We start from the raw sequence: 22,177 nt of genomic DNA on the forward strand, positions 1-22,177 counted from the left end.
ACGGTAAAATACCATTAATAAAATATTCTACAATTATTGGGAATACAATTTTGGGTGGATTAAATATACAAAATGTTTCATTTAAAAAGGTTGCTTTTCGTGTTAAGATGCTGAAAAAATATTTTGATCATGATTTTAAAGCTGTTTGGAAACATACAATGTCTGAATTTCTTAAAAAATATATGAATATGAATTTATCTTATAACATTTTCAATATAGTTTTTAATGAATATTCTCTAGTAGTTATTAATCCTTTTTATGCTGAGGTGTTGTCAGCATGGGACTCGGTCACTAAAGGTGAACGTCATTTTGCTATGGATTTAGGTGAAATATTATGTCAGCCACTTTTTGATAATCCTTATATTAAGTATAAAGATAAATTGTTACTATTTAGTTTTTTTATTGAAAGTGATATAGTCACTGTGGCTGATATTGTTTATGAAGTTATACCAGGTTTTTTCCCCTGTTTCTGCTGTTGTAGAAATTATTCAGGAAAAATGTCCTGATGTAACTAAAGCAAATATTTCTTCTGCTTATAATGTTATCTTAAACTCACTTCCAGGTGAATGGAAAACAGTTATTAATAGTGAGAATAAAAATGTTTCTTTAGTAAAAGATTTATTTATGATTTACAATAATGAAATAATAAATTCAAGTAAATTCACTGTTAAATTAATATATTCTTTTTTAATTGCTCAAAATTTCAAATTACCTACATGTTTAGAAAAATGGAAGGATTTAAGTTTTAATGTATCATGGAAGCCAATTTGGAAATCCATTCATTATTGTGATAAATCTCCTGAATTCATTGATTTGGATTTCAAAATAGCGCATAATATTATTTTTACATATTGTAAATTATATAAATATGGTAAAGTTTTGTCCAGTCAATGTCCAGTTTGTATGAAAGACGATGAAGATTTGTGTCATTTGTTTTTATATTGTGATGAATTGTATGACTTATTATCAATCTTTAATGTAATGTGTATTGTAATATTTCAGAAAACAGGTTTTTCTTTACAACAGCTAAAAATATTATTATTATTTGGTTGTTATGTTCGAATACAAAATTGTCCATATGATTTCCTAAACATTATCTTGTCAATTTATAGAATATCAGTTTATAAAAGACGCGTAATAGCTGAATCAAGAGGGTCAAATATCAATCTTGTTAGATTGTATAAGCACTACGTGCAGTAATTCTTTGAATTACTTCTTAATAAATATCGTTTTCGAAATAAACTTTCTGTTTTTACTAATAAATATATTAAGGATAATAGGTTCCTTGACTTGAATGATGATGTATTAATCTTTAAATATCCTCTTAATATGTAGTATTAGCAGTCAATATTCCTCAAGACTTTATAAGAAATCTATAAAGTTTTAAATAATTATACAAGTGTGCTTGGTGTGAGTCAGTAAGTGGTTGTTTGTGTGTGTGTGTTTTTATTTATTTTTTATTATATGCATGTTGTATTTATTTATGTATTAAGTTGATATTGTAAATAAAAAGATAAAAAAAAGGCCATCGGTCTACAGGCTGGTAGGTACTGGGTTCGGATCCCAGTCGAGGCATGGGATTTTTAATCCAGATACCGACTCCAAACCCTGAGTGAGTGCTCCGCAAGGCTCAATGGGTAGGTGTAAACCACTTGCACCGACCAGTGATCCATAACTGGTTCAACAAAGGCCATGGTTTGTGCTATCCTGCCTGTGGGAAGCGCAAATAAAAGATCCCTTGCTGCTAATCGGAAGAGTAGCCCATGTAGTGGCGACAGCGGGTTTCCTCTTAGAATCTGTGTGGTCCTTAACCATATGTCTGACGCCATATAACCGTAAATAAAATGTGTTGAGTGCGTCGTTAAATAAAACATTTCTTTCTTTTTCCTTACTTACATATGAGGTTTTGAAACCAGTATAGATTTTACAGGTGATGTGACACCCTAGTTTCTTACAAGTATATTAATTATGAGGTGCCACCATTTCAATTGTTGTACTGCGTGGGTGTATTGATTAACATTATGTATATTATTTGGATCAACAGAACCTATTGAAGGAAGGAAATGTTTTATTTAACGATGCACTCAACGCATTTTATTTACGGTTATATGGCGTCGGACATATGGTTAAGGACCACACTGATATTGAGAGAGAAAACCCGCTATCGCCAATCCATGGGCTACTCTTTTCGATTAGCAGCAAGGAATCTTTTATATGCACCATCCCACAGACAGGATAGTACATACCACAGCTTTTGTTACACCAGTTGTAGAGCACTGGCTGGAACGAGAAATATCCCAATGGGCCCACCGACGGGGATCAATCCTAGATTGATCGCGCGTCAGGCGCCCCCAGAACCCATTGAAGACAACTTACCTTGAGTGTTCAATCGTTTCCTCTCGGACGAGCCGACATAGTTCTCTCCCTTTGACCATATAATGAGGATGATGGCAACGTAACAGGAGGCAATAATCAACGCTGGCAGAGCGAAGGTGACGACTGCGACTAAACACACGAACAGCTGAAAACAGAATCAATCCATAAAACACGGAATGAGCAGCAGGGGCGGGTCCATGATAGTTTTCTAGGGTCAATGTAAAACAAAACCCTTACAGTATTCTAAAAAACAAAGTGCAGTGGAAAATGTACATCAGTGGTTGAGGTGCGAAGGGTCTCAAGATCGATGCCCTTCGATGGATGTGAATTACTGCCAACTACTGTGGTATGTACTGTTTCTGCCTATGTAATGGGGACATGCATGTACAAGATATCGGCCTGATTTTTCGATAACTCTCTCTCTCTCTCTCTCTCTCTCTCTCTCTCCCCTCTCTCTCTCTCTCTCTCTCTCTCTCTCTCTCTCTCTCTCTCTCTCTCTCTCTCTCTCTCTCTCTCTCTCTCTCTCTCTCTCTCTCTCTCTCTCACGCTCATCCCTACCTTCTCAACAGAGTGTATACATAACCATATGTTAATCATCAAACAACAGGTAATTTACAATGTACCATTATCAAAATTTCCTCCCCTCCACCCGCCCCCGAGATTTCGGCTAAACGCTGAGCTACGTTCACTTACCTGCCAATGCCAGAACTGCGGGAAGTCGATCCAGCACTGAAAGCGGTCCTCCTGTTTGGACTCGTGATACAGGAACATCGCCGGTAAAGCGAACAACACCGACGACAGCCACGCCAGCGATATCAACACCCGGGCCTGGTAGGCTGCCACAACAGAGGAGAAACATGTTTTAGAGAGCAGACACAAGCACCACTGAACAAAAGACAAATCAGACAAAATCCTTGCAGAATAAAACTTTTATAGGTTCTAAATCAGTTTGTATTTGATCACGTCATTTGTTTGTTTGTTTGTTTTGTTTAACGACACCACTAGAGCACATTGATTTATTAATCATCGGCTAATGGATGTCAAACATTTGGTGATTTTGACAAAAAGTCTTAGAGAGGAAACCTGCTACAGTTTTCAATTAGTAGCTAGGGATATTTTATAGGCACCACCCCACAGATTGGACAGAGCACATATCCCGACCTTTGATATACCAGTCGTGGAGAAATAGCCCACAATATGCCCACCGACGGGGATCGATTCCAGACCGACTACACATCAGGCGAGTGCTTTACAATAAATGTGCTATGGGTCAGTTGTTATTTGATCACTCAATGTGTATTTAAATAATTATTAATTAATTAATTAATTAATTCCTTTCATTTATTTATGTATTTATTTATTTATTTATTCATTCATCCAGGCAAACAATTAACCAAACAACTAATCGACCAGCTAAAATGTCTGCTGTCTATCTTTGTCTGTTTCTCTATCTGTTGTTGTTGATGTTTTTTGTTGGGTTTTTGTGTGTGTGTGTGTTTTTGCTGTTGTTGTTTTTGTTTGTTTTTTAGCATTTAAAATGCATTTTATACTTTAACGCTACATACTGTATGTTCAAGAATCGCGTCATTCTTTAGTTCACTAGAATATTCAGACGACTGGTTTTTTTTTTAAATAACAGAAATCCAATGAAAGTTCCAATGCTTTTTATGCATGTGTGTTCACGAAAAAACTATATCCTATTCACTTTTTTCTTACACCATTTTGTTCAATGGTGGCCAAGATAATAAGAGTTGCATCCCCTGGGTAGCATGTTACAGATGTTATAGATCTAAACACGCACATATAACATTATACTGTCGTCGTTATCATATTATATTTTTGTTGTTTTATTTTGTTTCGTTTTTAGCATTCCTCAGTGTGTTTAGATAATATTTGTTTATGACAGTTCAGGGAATAAAGATGGCGTATCGCTTTTCTTTAATGCTGGAGATAATCAAACTGAGCGAACGTCATAACAGTAAATCGAGTTTCGTTTTTATTGGTCAGGAAAAGGTCACAAAAGACGAGTCGTCTGATTGGCTGTAAATGAGATTTTGTTTTTCTGCTGATTAGTTTGCACGTGCATTCCTGTGGGTGTTGTTTCCAAGGGTAGATAATTCTAACTCAACTCGTCGCACGGTCAATGTTAAAGTTAAAGTTTGTTATTCAAGAGCCCGTGTCGGCGGTTTCGTTCCAAAGATGAACGTGTTTGAACTTTCAAGTGGACAGAGTGGTCAGAGGTATATTGCATATATAGAATTCCCAGTGAGAGTAGAGACATTCAGGAGGAGGGGTTGTTTCACATGAATGTATTATGGTAGAAGAAGATGGCATTGGTCTTCTTAACACAACGAGGGGCGGGAAATAGCCCAGTAATAAAGTGTTCACTTGGTGCTTTGTCGATTTGGGATCGATCCCCGTCGGTGGGCCCATTGGACTATTTCTCGTTACGGCCAGTGCACCACGACTGATATATCAAAGGCCGCGGTATGTGCTATCCTGTCTGTGGGATGGTGCATATATAACAGATCCCTTGTTAATAATAGAAAAATGTTGCGGTTTTCCTCTCTATGACTATTTGTCAAAGTTACGAAATATTTGACATCCAATTAATAAATCAATGTGCTCTAGTGGTGTCGTTAAACAAAACAAACTTTAACTTTTAAATAAAAATAGAACCACAAGAAAGAGGATATATATAAAGAAAAACAAATACAATAATGTGCTTTAGTGGCGTCGATAAATAAAAACAGACCCTAACAACACATCAAGATGTTACAAGCATGTTTTCTTTTCTCTCCAACCGCTTTTTACGTCCAAAGAACACGTCGTTTATTACATCAGAATCAAACGAACACGCGTGTATGTAGAATTTAAAAAGCTCTTTGCAGTTGTGAATCCGCGCAGACTAACAACTTCCCTTACGTTCGCGAACTATTTGATTGGTTCCCGACGTGACCATTTGGTTTAACGTGAAGCGCATAAACCAGTCTAGCGAACGGTTTTTTTTCTTTTCTGCTCGGTCTGGCTGAACGTAGCCGTGGGCGTCGTGTTTAATTTGTAAGAGCGCTCAGTCGTGACAGCAGAAAGTTGGCCAACTTTCTGCATGCAGTTGGCAGTCTAAGCCTAGCATTAGACACATAGGTGATTACATAGTAAGTGTTTTTTAATTGCAGATTCATATATCAGAAAAAAAAAGAAAATGCAAATAAATATCTCCATTTCCAATCATAGTCACTTCCTGTTTCTTTTTTATTACGTATATAAATTAAAGTGACAGACCCCAGTTTTTTAACACTACGGTGTATTTTTCACTGTTAGAGCCGTTTTTTGATAATTGAAATCAGATTTTATTGTTTAGATTATTCATTTCCGTGTATACATGTACAAAGTGTTTCTGGTCATTCTGGTGTTTATAATACCACTAACTGCATTGTTCATATATTTTTAAAAACGCACGTCTCTCTGAGAAGTAACGGTTATTGAGACGAGCTCTAGTCTATTTTTAAGAGTATTTCACGGTTTCAGCGTCAAAAAAATTAAAATTAATAATAGTAATTTTTTTATCCAAATGTCTTACAGGTTTCTAGACAGTCCAACTTACTGTCCATTCTCACGGGTTAAAACTAGGGTCTGCACCTTTAACTTGATCAGTAACTATCATAATTGTAATTTCTACTAACCGCTAACAGGCACGGCGGAGCAGGGGCGGGGGTTTGGGGAAGGACTGAATCAAAAGTATTATTGGTGGTAAATCTTAAGGCAGCGTGGTATGTGCTTTCCTGTCTGTGGGAAAGTGCGTATAAAAGATCCCTTGCTGCATTAAACAAATGTAGCAGGTTTCCAAATGTTAATAGCTGGTGATTAATTAATCAATGTGCTCCAGTGGTGTCGAGTTAATACAATTGTACTAAATAATAGTAATAATCATATATGTCACCTAAAGAGGGAGATGGAGATTAAAAACACTAGCATTGGGGGGTTGGGGTAGGGTCAGGATATTCATGTTTACAAAATAGACTTAACTGCAACATTTGACCAAAAAAATATCACTAGCCGTCGGGCATGGCAGCAGTAATTATTTACTAGCCCAACATTGAATATCACTAGCCATGGGAGTGGGGCTACCATAATCTATAAGCCCTGATTATGTAATATCAGTTCAAGGTATTTCTTTTATTCTTTTTTAATAAGAGTATAAACAGTTTAAATTTGTTGCCTGCAAAACCCAGCCATTAGATCAAATATACAACCGAACCGATACTACACACCTGCGCGTGCTGTAACCTCACCGTGGTGCAGGGGTGTAACATTCTCTTTGAGAATGGCCAATACAGCACAAATTGAAATTTTGAGTAAAAGTCTGTGATATTTGTATTTTTGCACAGTTCTTTGCATTTTTAGTTAAATCTTGAATGTTTATATTGTTGTTGATCATCACCTTATTTGTTTGCATTGCCATAGTTTGACACCCAGTAGCCGATGTATTTTTCGTGCTGGGGTGTCGTTACACATTCATTCATTCCGATACTACACGCGTAATCCATGGAGATCAACGAAATAAAACTCTTGAAACCTTTCAGTTTTCTATATAAATCAATCTTGGCTTTTTGTCTTTATCTAGAAGCGACGAAGTTAACTCCATTGACCCCCCCCCCCTCCCCCCTTCCCCACGTCACCACGAGTTAGTGAATCAGAGCTGTGTATCTCGAATTACTCTAAAGGCACTACAAAATAACTTACTTACGGTAGTCGGAAAGGAACACTATAACATTAGGTGTGTTGAGCCTAGTTGCCATAAAATCTGCAACAACTCGCCAACCGACGCAGACAAATGACATTTATTTTATTTATTACAAAGGTAGGTAGGTATGTAACTAGTTTAACGTGCTCATATACCACTGGGGTTTCGAACACGCTCATCCCGAATCCGACCTCCGATAAGATCGGGGGCCCGACTAGGGACAGGGATTTATTACAAAACATTTAATATATTTAATTTATTTTATTTTATGTTTGTTCATTTATTTATTTTTATTTTGTCTGTTCCTTCGAAACCTATAGTATAAATTTACGATCGTATTAACCTACAGAATAACTTTACGATTGTCGTAACCTACAGTATAACTTTACGATTGTCGTAACATACATTTTAACTTTATGATTGTCGTAATACTACCTACAATATAACTCTTCACAAAAGCTGTAAGCTACCTCGGGGAAGTAGATAAACTGGTATAAATGGTCCTAAAATGAATTCTACGTCCTATGGGCAACCTAGGGAGACACCACAGCATCGTAAAGGTCTAAAATTAACGAGCTACTCTCGATTCACTAATATCAAAACCTATATTAGCTCGGCCATTTACCTTTCGACCGACCGTTCAAAATTGCGCCAAATTCCCTCAATCAAAATTGCGCACCCTTTTCTCTTTGGCATTTAACTGCTCCATTCAAATTCCATAGCACCACTACCACCCCACCCGCCTGCTACCGAGTTGGTCGGGCTGCTGGTGATCCCTTGCACCTGCCAGTGCAGGCGGTCCCTCCTCTCCCCTCCCCCCACCTTTCCTGTCATGGACGGAGGAGCCGGACAAGGCCGCCGGCTCTTGTGCCCACGACAGGCGTGCGCTACAACAGCTTGTTCTGAATGTGCACGTAAAACCCTATGACATGACATGACATGTAAGCTACAATATAACTTAACGATTACCATAACATGTGTTTGAAATATCAGTGTCTGTATATTCGATGTGTGAGACATCGGAAATATAGTCACCGATATTCTGAAATTCATCTGGGGATACTACACACATTGGAGCGGGCTTTAATTCAGTCCGACTCGGTTGACGTGCTTGCGTCACAGGATCGAACCACATCTATGGATCCATTCAACTGATTGGATTTTTTCTCATTCCAACCAGTGCACAAACCGAGTCAAAAGCCGTGGTATGTGCTTTCCTGTCTGTGGAAAAATGCTTATAAAAGATGTCTTGCTACATCAGGAAAAATGTAGCGGGTTTCCTCTGATGATATATAATATATATATATATATATATATATATATATATATAGAGATATATATATATATATATATATTAGAGAGAGAGAGAGAGAGAGAGAGAGAGAGAGAGAGAGAGAGAGAGAGAGAGAGAGAGAGAGAGAGAGAGAGAGGGAGGGAGGTTTACAAGTCACTATACATATCAACTCACGTACACCTACATACTGCAGTCCAGTTTAGGAATTAGTTCTGCATTAAACCTAATAAGATAAAATACTAAGATGCATTTTAAAATATTTTTTGTTGGTGGTTATAAGTTGGTTGAGCTTTGTAGAACTTAGATAGCACATTGGTTTAAAGATATTTGGTAAATGTTGGTACTAATTGTGCAAGTGGTACGCTGCTACTTATATAACAGCAAAATAAGACGGTCCTCTGGCATAAGAGAGTAACTCATACTTTTCATGATCAGCCTATGTTAATTTTCACATGGTAGTTATCAAGGGATAGTAGTTCTTAAAACTAGCAGTCACATAGCCCTCTCAATATCGTTTTAATTTTCACACATTATAATCTGACATAGAAATTGTATTGGCAGGCATGCAAACTTGAACAGTGGTGTGTAACCATGATAAATATAAGCTGAGACTCGTGACCTCCTTGTCCTCATTTAACTTCGACTTCAATGTGTCATATCTGTGGCTGCGGCGCATTAAACAATAAAACCCTCTTAAACCAGTAATTTTCTTTGCCGGCCCATAGTGGCTTTTTATCGCGACGCGACAGGGCTAATTCGATTCACCCCGACGTCACAATGTGTTACTGCGTCACGGTTAGATAGGTATTAAGGAAGCGGCTGCTGTCAACAAAGGCATTATTGGCGGTGTATTAACAGTTGACCGTATTCTAGGGTCAAAAACCCGGAATCGGCGTCGTTGTGGTCAAACCATAGACTTTAAATAGAGCTTGTTTTGACCTGAACATTTGTACCATTTTCTTCTTAACCCAATTTATATACAGAAAAAAAGCCTTTAAGCACTTTTTATAAAAATTTATTTCGTTAACATTGTTATGCCATTTTTAGGAAAAACGCTTTCACTCTAGCACGTGGTCGACGCAATCGATATTAAAATCTCTAGGAAAGGTTTGTTGGAAGTTAATAGATCGCAAAATTAAATTTTCTCTGTTACTCTAGGTCCTGATGTAGTTACAAAATAAAGTAATCCAGCTTTAGAAATTAGAATTCAATGTTAAGCCATTGAAAATTTGCATGGACCTTAAAATATTTTAGTTTTTATAGGTCTTTGTTTGAAAAAGTATTTATTTAATTATTTACTGTGAGTGAATAGAAGTCATTTGAATGTGTAGGGGCTAATAACGTGTGACGGTACATGCTCTTAATTATCTTTTCGCCTGTGGCGATATTAATTGTTTTAGAAGGTCGTGTGCACTTGGTTACGTAATACCTCCGCGCGACCGTACACACTTGGCCAGGTGCGGAGGCCATGTGGCAAGTAGTTACGTAATACCTCTGCGAGTGCGGTTTTTACAACCGTGATTTGGCGACGATGGCGTCAGTAAGTCTGGCGATCAAAGAGAAAAATGCGTCTCTGGGAGTTGGGGATATTCACTTGATAGGGGGAGGACCGCCTTGTACCCCCAGGCGATATTCTGATTTTTATAATAAATAGCTAGGTTTTTTTAGATATCGAGGAGAAGCAAAAAGGACGGCTCCCAGGGAACGTTAGTCCGTTTGGACTTTGGGTAAATATATTATTTCTGCTCTGCTGTATAACCTTGATGTGACTGATGTGACTTTAAATATTTAATACTGTATTATACCAATATTCTTTAGACAGTGTCTTCGGTCATCTGACGAAGTAAATCGTAGTCTTACTGTTCTATATTTATACGAGTATTTGGTAATATAAAGCTTAGCCAGTCATCCTAGAAGACCTAGGTAAACTGTAGGTTATTGTCTTTATTGTGATAGGTACCAGTATTATTTCTGTATTACAAGGTTACTGAATGAGTAGTTAAGGGTTAATTAAAAATTAACCAGTTAGGAATAGTGTTGTAATTCCTTTATTAATTAAGTTCCCCTAGAAGCGTTTCTCAATTATCACACGTGTGGGTGTTATGTCACGGTGAAGTGATTAGCATATTGTGTAAACTAGACACCTAGAGATTAACTAATTAAGTGATCAGTTCTGGGTTGTTATTATTGTTGTTATTAATTCACTACTGCGGCTGTACATTTGTCAGCGTAGGTTAATACAGATTCCAAAGTGCATTGTGGTTTTGTTGTGTTTTCTAGTGAACTAAACGTGCTATAATAATATATACTTTATATAAGATCGTATCTTTGATCATACCTAGAGACGAGCCACAGCGGGTATATACCGCCTGTTACAGAGAGATCTAATAGATATACAGTTAGGAGAGATATTTGGACAATCGTGTTTTATTCAGTTACGAGTATTATAGAATCCCCGTGACATAACGGTTTCTTGTTTTCTTTAGTATTTACTCCTAAGTTCTTACACTCGCTTGATGCGTAGTCCGTCTAGGATCGATCACCGTCGGTGGTCCCTCTGGGCTATTTCTTGTTCCAGCCAGTGCACCACGACTGGTGTACAAAGGCTGTGGTATGTGCTATCCTGTCTGTGGGATGATGCATATAAAAGATCCCTTGCTACTAATAGAAAAATGTAGCGGGTTTCCTCTCAAAGTCTATACGTCGAAATTACCAAATGTTTGACATCCAATAGCCGATGATTAATAAATCAATGTGCTCTAGTGGTGGTGTTGAACAAACAAACTTTAAGTTCTTACACTATTGTCATATATAAAGGAAGGAAGGAAATGTTTTATTTAACGACGCACTCAACACATTTTATTTACGGTTATATGGCGTCGGTCATATAGTTAAGGACCACACATAAATCGAGAGAGGAAACCCGCTGTCGTCACTTCATGGGCTAATCTTTGCGATTATCAGCAAGAGATATTTTATATGCACCATCCCACAGACAGGATAGCACATACCACAATCTTTGATATACCAGTCGTGGTGCACTGGCTGGAACGAGAAATAGCGCAATGGACCCACCGACGGGGATCGATCTAGACCGACCGCACATCAAGCTAGCGCTGTACCACTGTGCTAAGTCCAGCCCTCTCCCCATATATAATAGATATATGAATATTTTTGAATTAACAATTATAAACGGTAAGCGATAAATTTAAATTTAATTGAGAATTGGAATTTAAATGTGTGTATTTTTTTGTTTTTTTAAAGAAAAGCGTACACTATCATAGGGTATGGCCTCCCATTTTTTTTTTTTTTTTTTTTTTTTTTTTTATTGTTTTATTATTATTTTTTTTTTTTTTTTTTTTTTTTTTGGGGGGGGGTGGGGGGTGGGGGTGGGGGGGCAGGTTGGCTTTTGCCCGAATTATACGAAAATTTTCGAATCTGCATAACAGCATTATTAACATTACTACCAAACAGCTGTATAAGCTTGCAAACGAATCTCTACGCGTTTTGAGGGTAGAATGATCGAAATACATGGTAAAAAGGACTCAGGTTAGCACATTCTTCCCGAATATCTTCATAAATTTTTGCCAGAATTTGAGCTTTTTTTCCAGCACTGAGGGGAGGGGGCTCAGTACGGCCCTGTGAAGTAAATAGGCAGTTGTACCCCCCTGTCTCCCCCCTGCTCCCTGCCCCTATCTCATACGCCTATGTACACTAGTTGTATTATTTAAGACTCAGTACAGCGCTATTAAGTAAATAGGCAGTTGTACCCCCCTGTCTCCCCCTGCCCCTGTCTCATACGCCTATGTACACTAGTTATATTATTTAAGACTCAGTACAGCCCTGTTAAGTAAATAGGCAGTTGTACCCCCTGTCTCCCCCCTGCTCCCTGCCCCTGTCTCATACGCTTATGTACACTAGTTATATTATTTAAGACTCAGTACAGCCCTGTTAAGTAAATAGGCAGTTGTACCCCCTGTCTCCCCCCTGCTCCCTGTCCCTGTCTCATACGCTTATGTACACTAGTTATATTATTTAAGTCTCAGTACAGCCCTGTTAAGTAAATAGGCAGTTGTACCCCCCTGTCTCCCCCCTGCTCCCTGTCCCTGTCTCATACGCTTATGTACACTAGTTGTATAGTAAATAGGCAGTTGTACCCCCCTGTCTCCCCCCTGCTCCCTGTCCCTGTCTCATACGCTTATGTACACTAGTTATATTATTTAAGACTCAGTACAGCCCTGTTACGTAAATAGGCAGTTGTACCCCCCTGTCTCCCCCCTGCTCCCTGCCCCTGTCTCATACGCTTATGTACACTAGTTGTATTATTTAAGACTCGGTACAGCCCTGTTAAGTGAATAGGCAGTTGTACCCCCCTGTCTCCCCCCTGCTCCCTGCCCCTGTCTCATACGCTTATGTACACTAGTTGTATTATTTAAGACTCAGTACAGCCCTGTTAAGTAAATAGGCAAACTTACCACTTCTGGAAAAATTCATGGGTCTGGCAACTGCATCGTATCTGTCGATGCTCAGTGAAACCAACACATACGTTGATGCGTACGTAACCACGGCCTGAAAGCAGAACAAACCAACACATTCGTTGATGCGTACGTAACCACGGCCTGAAAGCAGAACAAACCAACACATACGTTGATGCGTACGTAACCACGGCCTGAAAGCAAAACAAACCAACACATATGTTGATGCGTACGTAACCACGGTCTGAAAGCAAAACAAACCAACACATACGTTGATGCGTACGTAACCACAGCCTGAAAGCAGAACAGACCAACACATACGTTGATGCGTACGTAACCACAGCCTGAAAGCAGAACAGACCAACACAATATACGCGTTTATAATATTATTACAAAACACCCACAAGTTGTCAGTTGGCAGCATTCGAAACTTAAAGGGACTGTCCGGAGTTTCTTGCATTGTAAGATGTTTCCGACTAATAATATCTTTTAAAGTCTAAAATATACGCATTAAATATATTTTCTTGTTTAGAATATCAGTGTCTGTGTATTGAATGTGTTCCCGTCGTGTTAATATGTGTAAGAAGCCCAAAGTGGATTTGGTCTTCAAATAAATTTGTATGTATGAAAAAACAATTTAAAAAACCCATTTAGAAAATTAAATTAAATTTAACCTAGTACAAATACTAGAACGATCAGAAACACGTTTAATATACAGCCACTAATATTTTATGCAGACAAATATATTTGATATGTAATTACAGTCGTTAAAAAGTCTCTGCTAGTCGATAACATCTTAAACATTGCAGCAAACTCAGGAATGTCCCTTTAAGCACTGATTCGCATGTTGTTTGACAGCCTGCGACCTTAATCGTGCGGCCATCGGCACTTCCACGGCAAAAAACATATCAATACACCGTATATACATGTACGTTGATAATCGGCCTCGGTGGCGTCGTGGTTAAACCATCGGACACAAGGCTGGTAGGTACAAGGTTCGCAGTCCGGTACCGGCTCCCATATACCCATTGTGAGATTTAAATGACTCAGTGGGTAGGTGTAAGGCGGCTACACCCTCCCATCACCACTAACCACTAACAACTAACAAACTAACCCACTGTCCTGGACAGAGAGCTCAGATAGCTGAGTGGCGTGCCCAGGACAGCAGGCTTGAACCTTAATTGCATTATAAGCACGAAAATAACTTAAAATGAAATATACTTTGATGTGTATGTAGGTGCGATCGAGCAAAACATATCAATATATAAGTGGCAGTCCTCGTAAGTGGCAGTCCTCGTAAGAGCGGTGCAGGAGGGATGAAATATCGTGTTGTAGATCGCCTAAAGGAGCGGCGAGCAACTGATACTGGATAATGGAAGCAATCACGACTTTGCCTGACGTCATTTCGCCTTTGATCATGGAATACGAATTTTGTCACGAAATCAGATACATTGCTATGATTGTAACCACTGCCCGAAACAAACCAGATAACAATATTGACGAGTGTGCAACCACGACCTGAGGTTCGCATATTACAATTTTTATTGCTAATATATGATACTGACGATACCGAAAAACACTCTGGCAGTATATACTGTGTGTACACACACACACACACACACACACACACACACACACACACACATGTATATGTATAAACGATACGTGACAGTAGAGTTTCTTCGAGTAATTATCAATGGGAGGTACCACACTGTCAGTGTATATACTGGCCCGGTGGTTTCAAACACTGCTTCTGTTATTTTTATTAAGAATTGTTACTATGGTCGTCAATAGGAATTTATTTGGTCTAATGGAACCTTTATGGACCAAAAATAAATCAAAAAAAAGTATGAAGTTTTAGTGTTATTATTAGCAAGTATGATTCAAATTTAATTATAAGTAAAAACATCATCCGCAGTCTTATGTGAAAACGGCTTCGCCGGTTCACACAGTTTACGGATGACTTTTTGTTTTTCTTCCTACCCCGATGAACGTGAAAGAAATAACAGACAATCCTTAATTGTACTACAAGACGTTCATTACAATGACGAATCTCTTTTTAAACAGTCCATGGTAATTCCCTTGACTATGTTAATCAATAAAGTATGTTTCGTACAGGCTGTCTAGACAGCCGAAACGTGGATCCAGGATAGCGTGCTTGAACTTTTATCGAACAAAAGTACGAAAAATAGATTAAAATGAAATTAATCAAGACTAACCTGGGTGTACTGAATGACCTTGCACATGACGTTCCCAGCATGCCACTCGATCGTGAGTTTCGACAGGAAGTCCGTTAATACACAGATCAGGCCGACAAGTAAATCTGGAATCAGAATAAAACGAAAAAGGATTGAATTAATATTTGATAAATGATTAATAAATAATATGCCAAGTCTATTAGGCGGGAAGTCTCGTCTGCTTTAACTTATGTATTGAACCTGATTCTTTTTTAATGCGCATGACAAAAATAAATTGATCACAAAATGTTGAAAACAAGATTGAATTAATGTTTCGTTTAATGATGAATAAAGGATACCCAACTGATTGAAGGCGGTGAGTCTCGCCTGACTATTTATTGGCATCAGTTTATTTAATGCACATGACGGAAACAAATTCATCACAAAACGTTTGAAAAAAAGATTGAATCAATATTTCATAAATGATGAATAAATAACACAACTTCAGTTTATTTGTTGTTTGGTGGGTGGGTTTTTTATGTCCATATATATATATATATATAATAAATAACTGAACTGTTGGCGGTGGTGTTTTCTATAATATGTATGTGTGTATGTATGTGTGTGTGTGCGTGCGTGCGTGCGTGAGTGTGTGTGTGTGTGTGTGTGTGTGTGTGTGTGTGTGTGTTTATAGGATATTAAACGAGCTTCCATTCAATATATCACGAAATAATACTTATAAGATATCTTTGAAAAGTAGACTAGAGCTCGTCTCCATAACCGTTACTTCTCAGACGTACGTGCGTTTTCAAAAAAATATGAAAATTCGCCATAGTGTTTAAAAACTAGGGTCTGTTGAATTAAGTGTCATCCTTTTTCTGTTCGGTATACCTTTCACGTTACGTGCACCATTTACAAAACAGTGAGACCACAAACGAGAAGAGCTAACCAGACACAGATGTCATCTATTAATCAATTAAGATGCCGTCGGTGTTCGTGATTAACATTCGAAGCGTAGCGTCTGTAGAAAAGCGGTCAACTAATGTCTAGTTGTGGTTAAATAGTACCGCAGGCACGATGGGAACTTTGATTAAGCAAAGGTGAGACAATTTAGTTGTAATATATAGGATATACTAATCGAGCAATTTGACTAACACATAGGGCGGCAGCTGCAAGAGTAATTTGGAATTAGGTGGGTGTTTGATTGTTATTCCAAGGACAGGAGTGCTCGAAGGGTGAGTGAAATGATGTCCGAACCAGTATTAATATCGGTCCAATATCGGTTGAACCATCCTGACATAAGTCTGGTAGGTATTGGGTTCGCAGCCCGGTACCGGCTCCCACCCAGAGCGAGTTTTAACGACTCATTGGGTAGATGTAAGACCACTACACCCTCTTCTCTCTCACTAACCAGCTAACAACTAACTCACTGTCCTGGACAGACAGCCCAGATAGATGAAGTGTGTGCCCAGAACAGCGTGCTTGGACCATGATTGGATATAAGCACAAAAATAAGTATAAACCAACTTATCAATCTGAAATCAGCTCTATTGGTAATACTAAGTCGTTGTCACGGGGATTCTGTAATACCCGTAACTGAATGAAACAAAATATCTCTCCTAACTGTATATCTATTAGATATCTCTGTATCGAGCAGTTCAAAACCGCTTTGGCTCGTCTAGGTATGATCAGAGATACGATCTTATATAAAGTATATATTATTATAGCACGTTTAGTTCACTAGAAAACACAACAAAAACACAATACACTTTGGAATCTGTATTAACCTACGCTGACAAATGTACTGCCGCAGTAGTTAATTAATAACAACAATAATAACAACCCAGAACTGACCACTTAATTAGTTAATCTCTAGGTGTCTAGTTTACACAATATGCTAATCACTTCACCGTGACACAAAACCCACACGTGTGATAATTGAGAAACGCTTCCAGGGGAACTTAATTAATAAAGGAATTACAGCTCTATTCCTAACTGGTTAATTTTTAATTAAGCCTAACTACTCGTTCAGTAACCTTGTAACACAGAATTAATAATGGTACCTATCACAATAAAGACAATAACCTACAGTTTACCTAGGTCTTCTAGGATGACTGGCTAAGCTTTATATTACCAAATACTCGTATAATGTTAGAACAAAAAGTCTACGATTTACTTCGTCAGATGACCGAAGACACTGTCTAAAGAATATTGGTATAATACAGTATTAAACTATTTAAAGTCACATCAATCACATCAAGGTTATACAACAGAGCAGAAATAACATATTTACCAAAGTCCCGTCTGAACTAATATAGATCGTTCAGTGGACGACGTCCGTGATCCCCTGGAGCCTTCCTAGTTCTCCCAGATATCTCTAAACCCTAGCTATTTATTCAAAACTCTCAGAGACAGCGAATATCGCCTGGAGGTACAAGGCGGTACCTCACGTATCATCTGAATTTCCACAGCGACCAAGACGGCATATCTTTCTCTTAGATCGCCAGACTGGTTGTCGCCAACCGCGAGCAATCCCCTGGCCATAAACAGCACTACCGGAGATATTACGTAACTACTAGCCACATGGCCTCCACAGCTGGACTAAGTGTGCATTAGAAGGTACGGTCGCGCGGAGGTATTACGTAACCAAGTGTCCACCTGGGCTTAAGTGCTTATTGGACTGCACACGGCTCTCTAACACAATTAATATCGCCACAGGCGAAAACAAAAATTAAGAGCATGTACCGTCACAGTCGTATAGACTAAGACCAGTGGTGCTGTTTGGGAAAAATATCCACCCGTCCCCCCCCCCCCTCCCCTAACCCTAATCTTAACCCCAACCCCAACCCTAACCCTAACCCTAACCCTAACCCTAACCCTAACCCTAACCCTAACCCTAACCCCTAACCCCTAACACTAACCATAACCATAACCCCTAACCCCTAACCCTAACTAAAAATAATAACGGAGGGGACCGGGCGGATATTATACCGCTGTTTGTGTAGACAGAAGACGAAAAAGAAATTCAATAACAAAAGTATCACAGACAACAACTATAATTTTTTTTTTTTCTCTAGAAACAAAACCAATTCTTTTGTGATTCTCCACGAAGCCCCGTTCCTCGGCTCCGATTCGCGTTTTTGATAATAATCCTTTCGGGAGCAATGTTTGATGACATTCGTCTGACCATAACGAGCGAGAGACGGGTGATGATCCTGGCAAATGGTTTGCTAATTTGTGTCGCTGGTCGGACCCACGCTGGAGGATTATCGTGACACCAGGCATTACAATCTAGTTTCACGCAAGGCTGGCTACATTTATAGAAGCAATTTCATATGACGTCAGACGCCACGTATATTCTCCAGTCACTTACAGTATTATAGTCTTCCGTCATTTATATATTATTATTATTATGATCAACTGTCAGTTATTTCGGTTCTTATCTTATTTTGGCATAGCATTCTCTTTTCTGTTTCTTTTCTGCTATTTGTTTTACAGACAAAAACGATGGGAAAACATGGGTACATAATCTAACGATAATGATGATAAATAAATAAATATAAAAACATTATAATTTGTAGAAAACTGTCTTTTTAAGTGTTTTATTATTATCTTAATTTGTTTTACGTGGTGGTGCTCCCGACATAATATAATCTCACATGCACACGCATACAGACACTCACACACAAATGCGCGCGCCAAAACACACACGTGCGCGCCAACACACACAAATGCGCGCACCAACACAAACACACACACACACACATACGCACGCGCGCGCGAACACACACAGACACACATACGCACGCGCGCACACATACACACACGGAGAGAGTGTGTGTGTGTGAGAGAGAGAGAGAGAGAGAGAGAGAGAGAGCGAGAGAGCGAGAGATGATGATGATGATGGTGATGTATATACTTCATTGGTATGTTAGTGACGTGTATACACTTATTTACAACAAGCAAAGGGCAAACAAACCCAAGCACGCACGCGCACGCACACATATATTAACAATAAGTACTTAATATATATTTTTTATTTGATTACTTCTTTTATTATAAACCAAAGATCAACGCAACGAAGCCATAAATAAATAATTGCTCAATAAAATAGATTTACTAAATAATGGATTCTAGGAACCTGAGAAATAACAGGGTTAAGTAATAAGTAGCACAAAAAGCAATGCGTTAGATTTGTCATTTGTATTTATCTTTACGGTAATTAAATCTGACATCCAAAGTAAGTCATTATGTTCTGTCAGTCTAATCACGAACGTTCAAATAGCGAAACACCAGCCAATGTCTCATGGATGCAGTCGCAACAGCTTTCACTCTGTCTTGTGCAGAGGTACGATAAACATAAAAACCTTTCACTATAGATACCATCATCTCTGGCGAAGGGGATAAGACATTGGGGTCTTTGACATGTCGCTGGGGAGGTGTATGGCAGACTTCTATCTCTCATTAGCAACTGGTCATCAACGCCTGTTAGTCCAATCTAATTAAAATTAGCTCCACTATTACATGTGGATCTAACAGCAGCCAGTTGGAGCTCATGTCCACCAATCAAAACCTTACTTGCAGAATCATACCAGTGATTTGAAAATAATTTGAAAACATTCCGATATCCTGAGAGTCTTTTCGTATATGTTTCATGTGACTTACGAATGCCTTATTTAGACCAGCAGTTTACTTTTAATCACGATTGCTAACTGACATCGCTTCGTCCCCGAATGTCAAAGTAACATTATTTTCTGTAAATAACATTTAAATTAATTGACCATATCACACTGTTTTATTTATTTTGGAGCATACAATTCTAAAAATATCGGATGACACACTGGTGGCAGTGACAGCAAAACATAGAGCGAAAGCTTTACATTAACAAAACAACAACAAAAAAAAAAGAAAAAAAAAAGACGCAATCAGCCATACCTGCTATGGCAGTCAAATGCATGATGATAGAAGATTTCATCGATGATTTGTCCGTCCGTTTCGGAGAAAAACTGATGCCTGTATACATCGCGAGTCCAACACGCACGAGGTTTGCCCACGATGATGCAACCACGAACATAGCGAGCGACGAACACTAGCTTGGAGGGTTTGATCGGTCTTCCATGAGCCGACATAAAAAATTATTATTTATACATGTAAAGTAAACAAACGAAGTGCAGTCAGTTTTACAGTAAAATTATGTTTTAATTACCAACCTGTCTAGCACATTTTTCACTAAATCAATGTCGTAGTACCCTCAAGATAATTCGGAATGTTTTCAAATTATTTCATACATTCTGCGGTCCGCGTTCTTGATCGGTGTACTAGCTTCTCAAAGGCGGATTTTTATCCACATCCCCTAAGGGGGGGGGGGCGGAGCTAGAGGGATCTAGATTGTGGAAAGCGAGGAGAGATTGTGTTCTCTCTCTCTATGATGTTCTTTTATAGGAAAACAACGAACATGTTTTATTTCTCTTTCGAATGTCGACTCACTTCTCCCCTCTTAACATGTACCTCCATTTTTCATTTCTTTCAAACGAGAGACACGGGAGCCAAACTTATATCTCCTCCTATCCCCCTCTCAGACATTCGTCTCTCTCTGATCTCGTTCTTTCGGAGAGCTGATATCGGCCACACAGATTGCCCACAGATGAGAGGAACACCAGAGCGACTGACGCCACGGGGCTCCTGGAAAGAAGAGAGACATGGATTTTAAATGTTTTTTTATACTTTGTTAAACAAGGTGAAACATAGTTCGTTTTCCGCCATTTTAGCAAGCATTTAGGTTATCTTTTAGGGAAAGAACGGTTTTATTTAATGTCACCCTCAGGACACATAGGTTTAAGAGCGAAAGGACACATGCGTTAACACAACAACAGTAGCACGCTTACCACACGGCCTACTTGATATACCAGTCTTTTATGAAGACCATCATAGGTGATTTACTGGTTTTCGATTTTATAGCTGGATCGCGGCCAAACGTGGAGAGATAGCCCACGATGGGCCCACCGACAGGCGATCGATACCCACACCATACCGCGCATCGAGCGAGCGCCACTGACAACCAACTGGGCCCCTACGTTTCGCCCCAAATTTTTATAGGGAGTCATATACCCGCGGAACATCTAGATCGAGTGAAAAAGAAAGGAACATTTTTTATTTACGTTTATATTCGGACATATGGTTTCGACCTCCAAACCCTCCCTGTTCATCATGCGCCTGTGACAGTTTTATTCACCTCCCATCATCTGTACTGAAATATTTTAGGTGGGTGATTTGGCATCACTTATGGATTCTTTTAATGCGCATAAGCCTTCTAGACACATGGTGGGTGACATTTCTCAGTGCAGAGAGGAACATCTGTAGTTTACAAAAACTTAATTCAGTTTTTTAAAATATATATTTTATTAAAGCTATTGCTTTATTTATTTTCACTTTACTGTCACTTCACTTTACTTCTCTCTGCGATATCTTAGTTTCACTTAATCCAGTTTTTTTATTTCATTATTAATTTCCTTTATTTATTCACTTCATTTCTCTGCCACTTTCATTTCATTTCAATTTGTCATTTCATCCATTTCAATTTCCATTTAATTTCTATTTCAATTTCAATTTTCATTTCAATTTGATTTTTATTTTTATTTCAATTTCATTTTCATTTTGATATTTTTTTGTTTTTTTCATTTCAATTTCTTTTCATTTTCATTTTCATTTTTTTTTTGGCACACCATAAATAGACAGGAGTCTGAAATTTGGACCCCAGACCCGAAGACGGCTTTTTGCTTCAACAGACCTATAATCTCGGATATACAACTTGTATCTTCAGACCAGTTGAGACCAATATATTATAAAAACCAGGTTGTCTGTTATGTCCATAATCCATTAGTTCGCTGAAATTATGCAGTTTGCCCTAAGGATTTGTGGGGCACATAGTGCAAACGATTCGACTGTATTACTAGTACATCCGTAAACAAGTAGTCTCGTATAACGTCACTTGCTAATGCCAAACACAAAACCACCTAGTTTTAAGAACCCGTGTGTTATTGAACTTTACGCTATGCAACGCATATAGTAAACTGTGTTTGATGCCAAACTACTAGCTCTCTCTCCTCTCTCC

At 38.5% G+C, this 22,177-nt stretch overlaps 1 protein-coding gene across 1 annotated transcript; it reads right to left on the reverse strand.

The window, feature by feature from the left end:
- Positions 1-102: 102 nt before the first annotated feature.
- On the reverse strand, positions 103-20,140 carry LOC121387625 (cardioacceleratory peptide receptor-like). The gene is made up of 6 exons (XM_041518793.1): positions 20,002-20,140; positions 15,109-15,212; positions 12,890-12,983; positions 3,070-3,212; positions 2,377-2,521; positions 103-110 (listed from the first exon to the last, which is right to left on the reverse strand). Exons 1-6 carry the CDS (start codon positions 20,138-20,140, stop codon positions 103-105), a joined length of 633 nt encoding a protein of 210 aa, XP_041374727.1.
- Between the last annotated feature and the right edge of the window lie 2,037 nt (positions 20,141-22,177).

This window comes from Gigantopelta aegis, chromosome 13 (assembly GCF_016097555.1).
Source record: "Gigantopelta aegis isolate Gae_Host chromosome 13, Gae_host_genome, whole genome shotgun sequence".
Classification (NCBI taxonomy): domain Eukaryota; kingdom Metazoa; phylum Mollusca; class Gastropoda; order Neomphalida; family Peltospiridae; genus Gigantopelta; species Gigantopelta aegis.

Bases quoted from the DNA above. Each gene is read 5' to 3' on its own strand.
- LOC121387625 (XM_041518793.1), bottom strand. From the start codon at position 20,140: ATGTTCGTGGTTGCATCATCGTGGGCAAACCTCGTGCGTGTTGGACTC. The intron at 15,213-20,001 runs GTATGGCTGATT...TTCTGATTCCAG, and splicing joins GCATTTGACTGCCATAGCAG to ATTTACTTGTCGGCCTGATC. The intron at 12,984-15,108 runs GTTAGTCTTGAT...TTCTGCTTTCAG, and splicing joins AGGTCATTCAGTACACCCAG to GCCGTGGTTACGTACGCATC.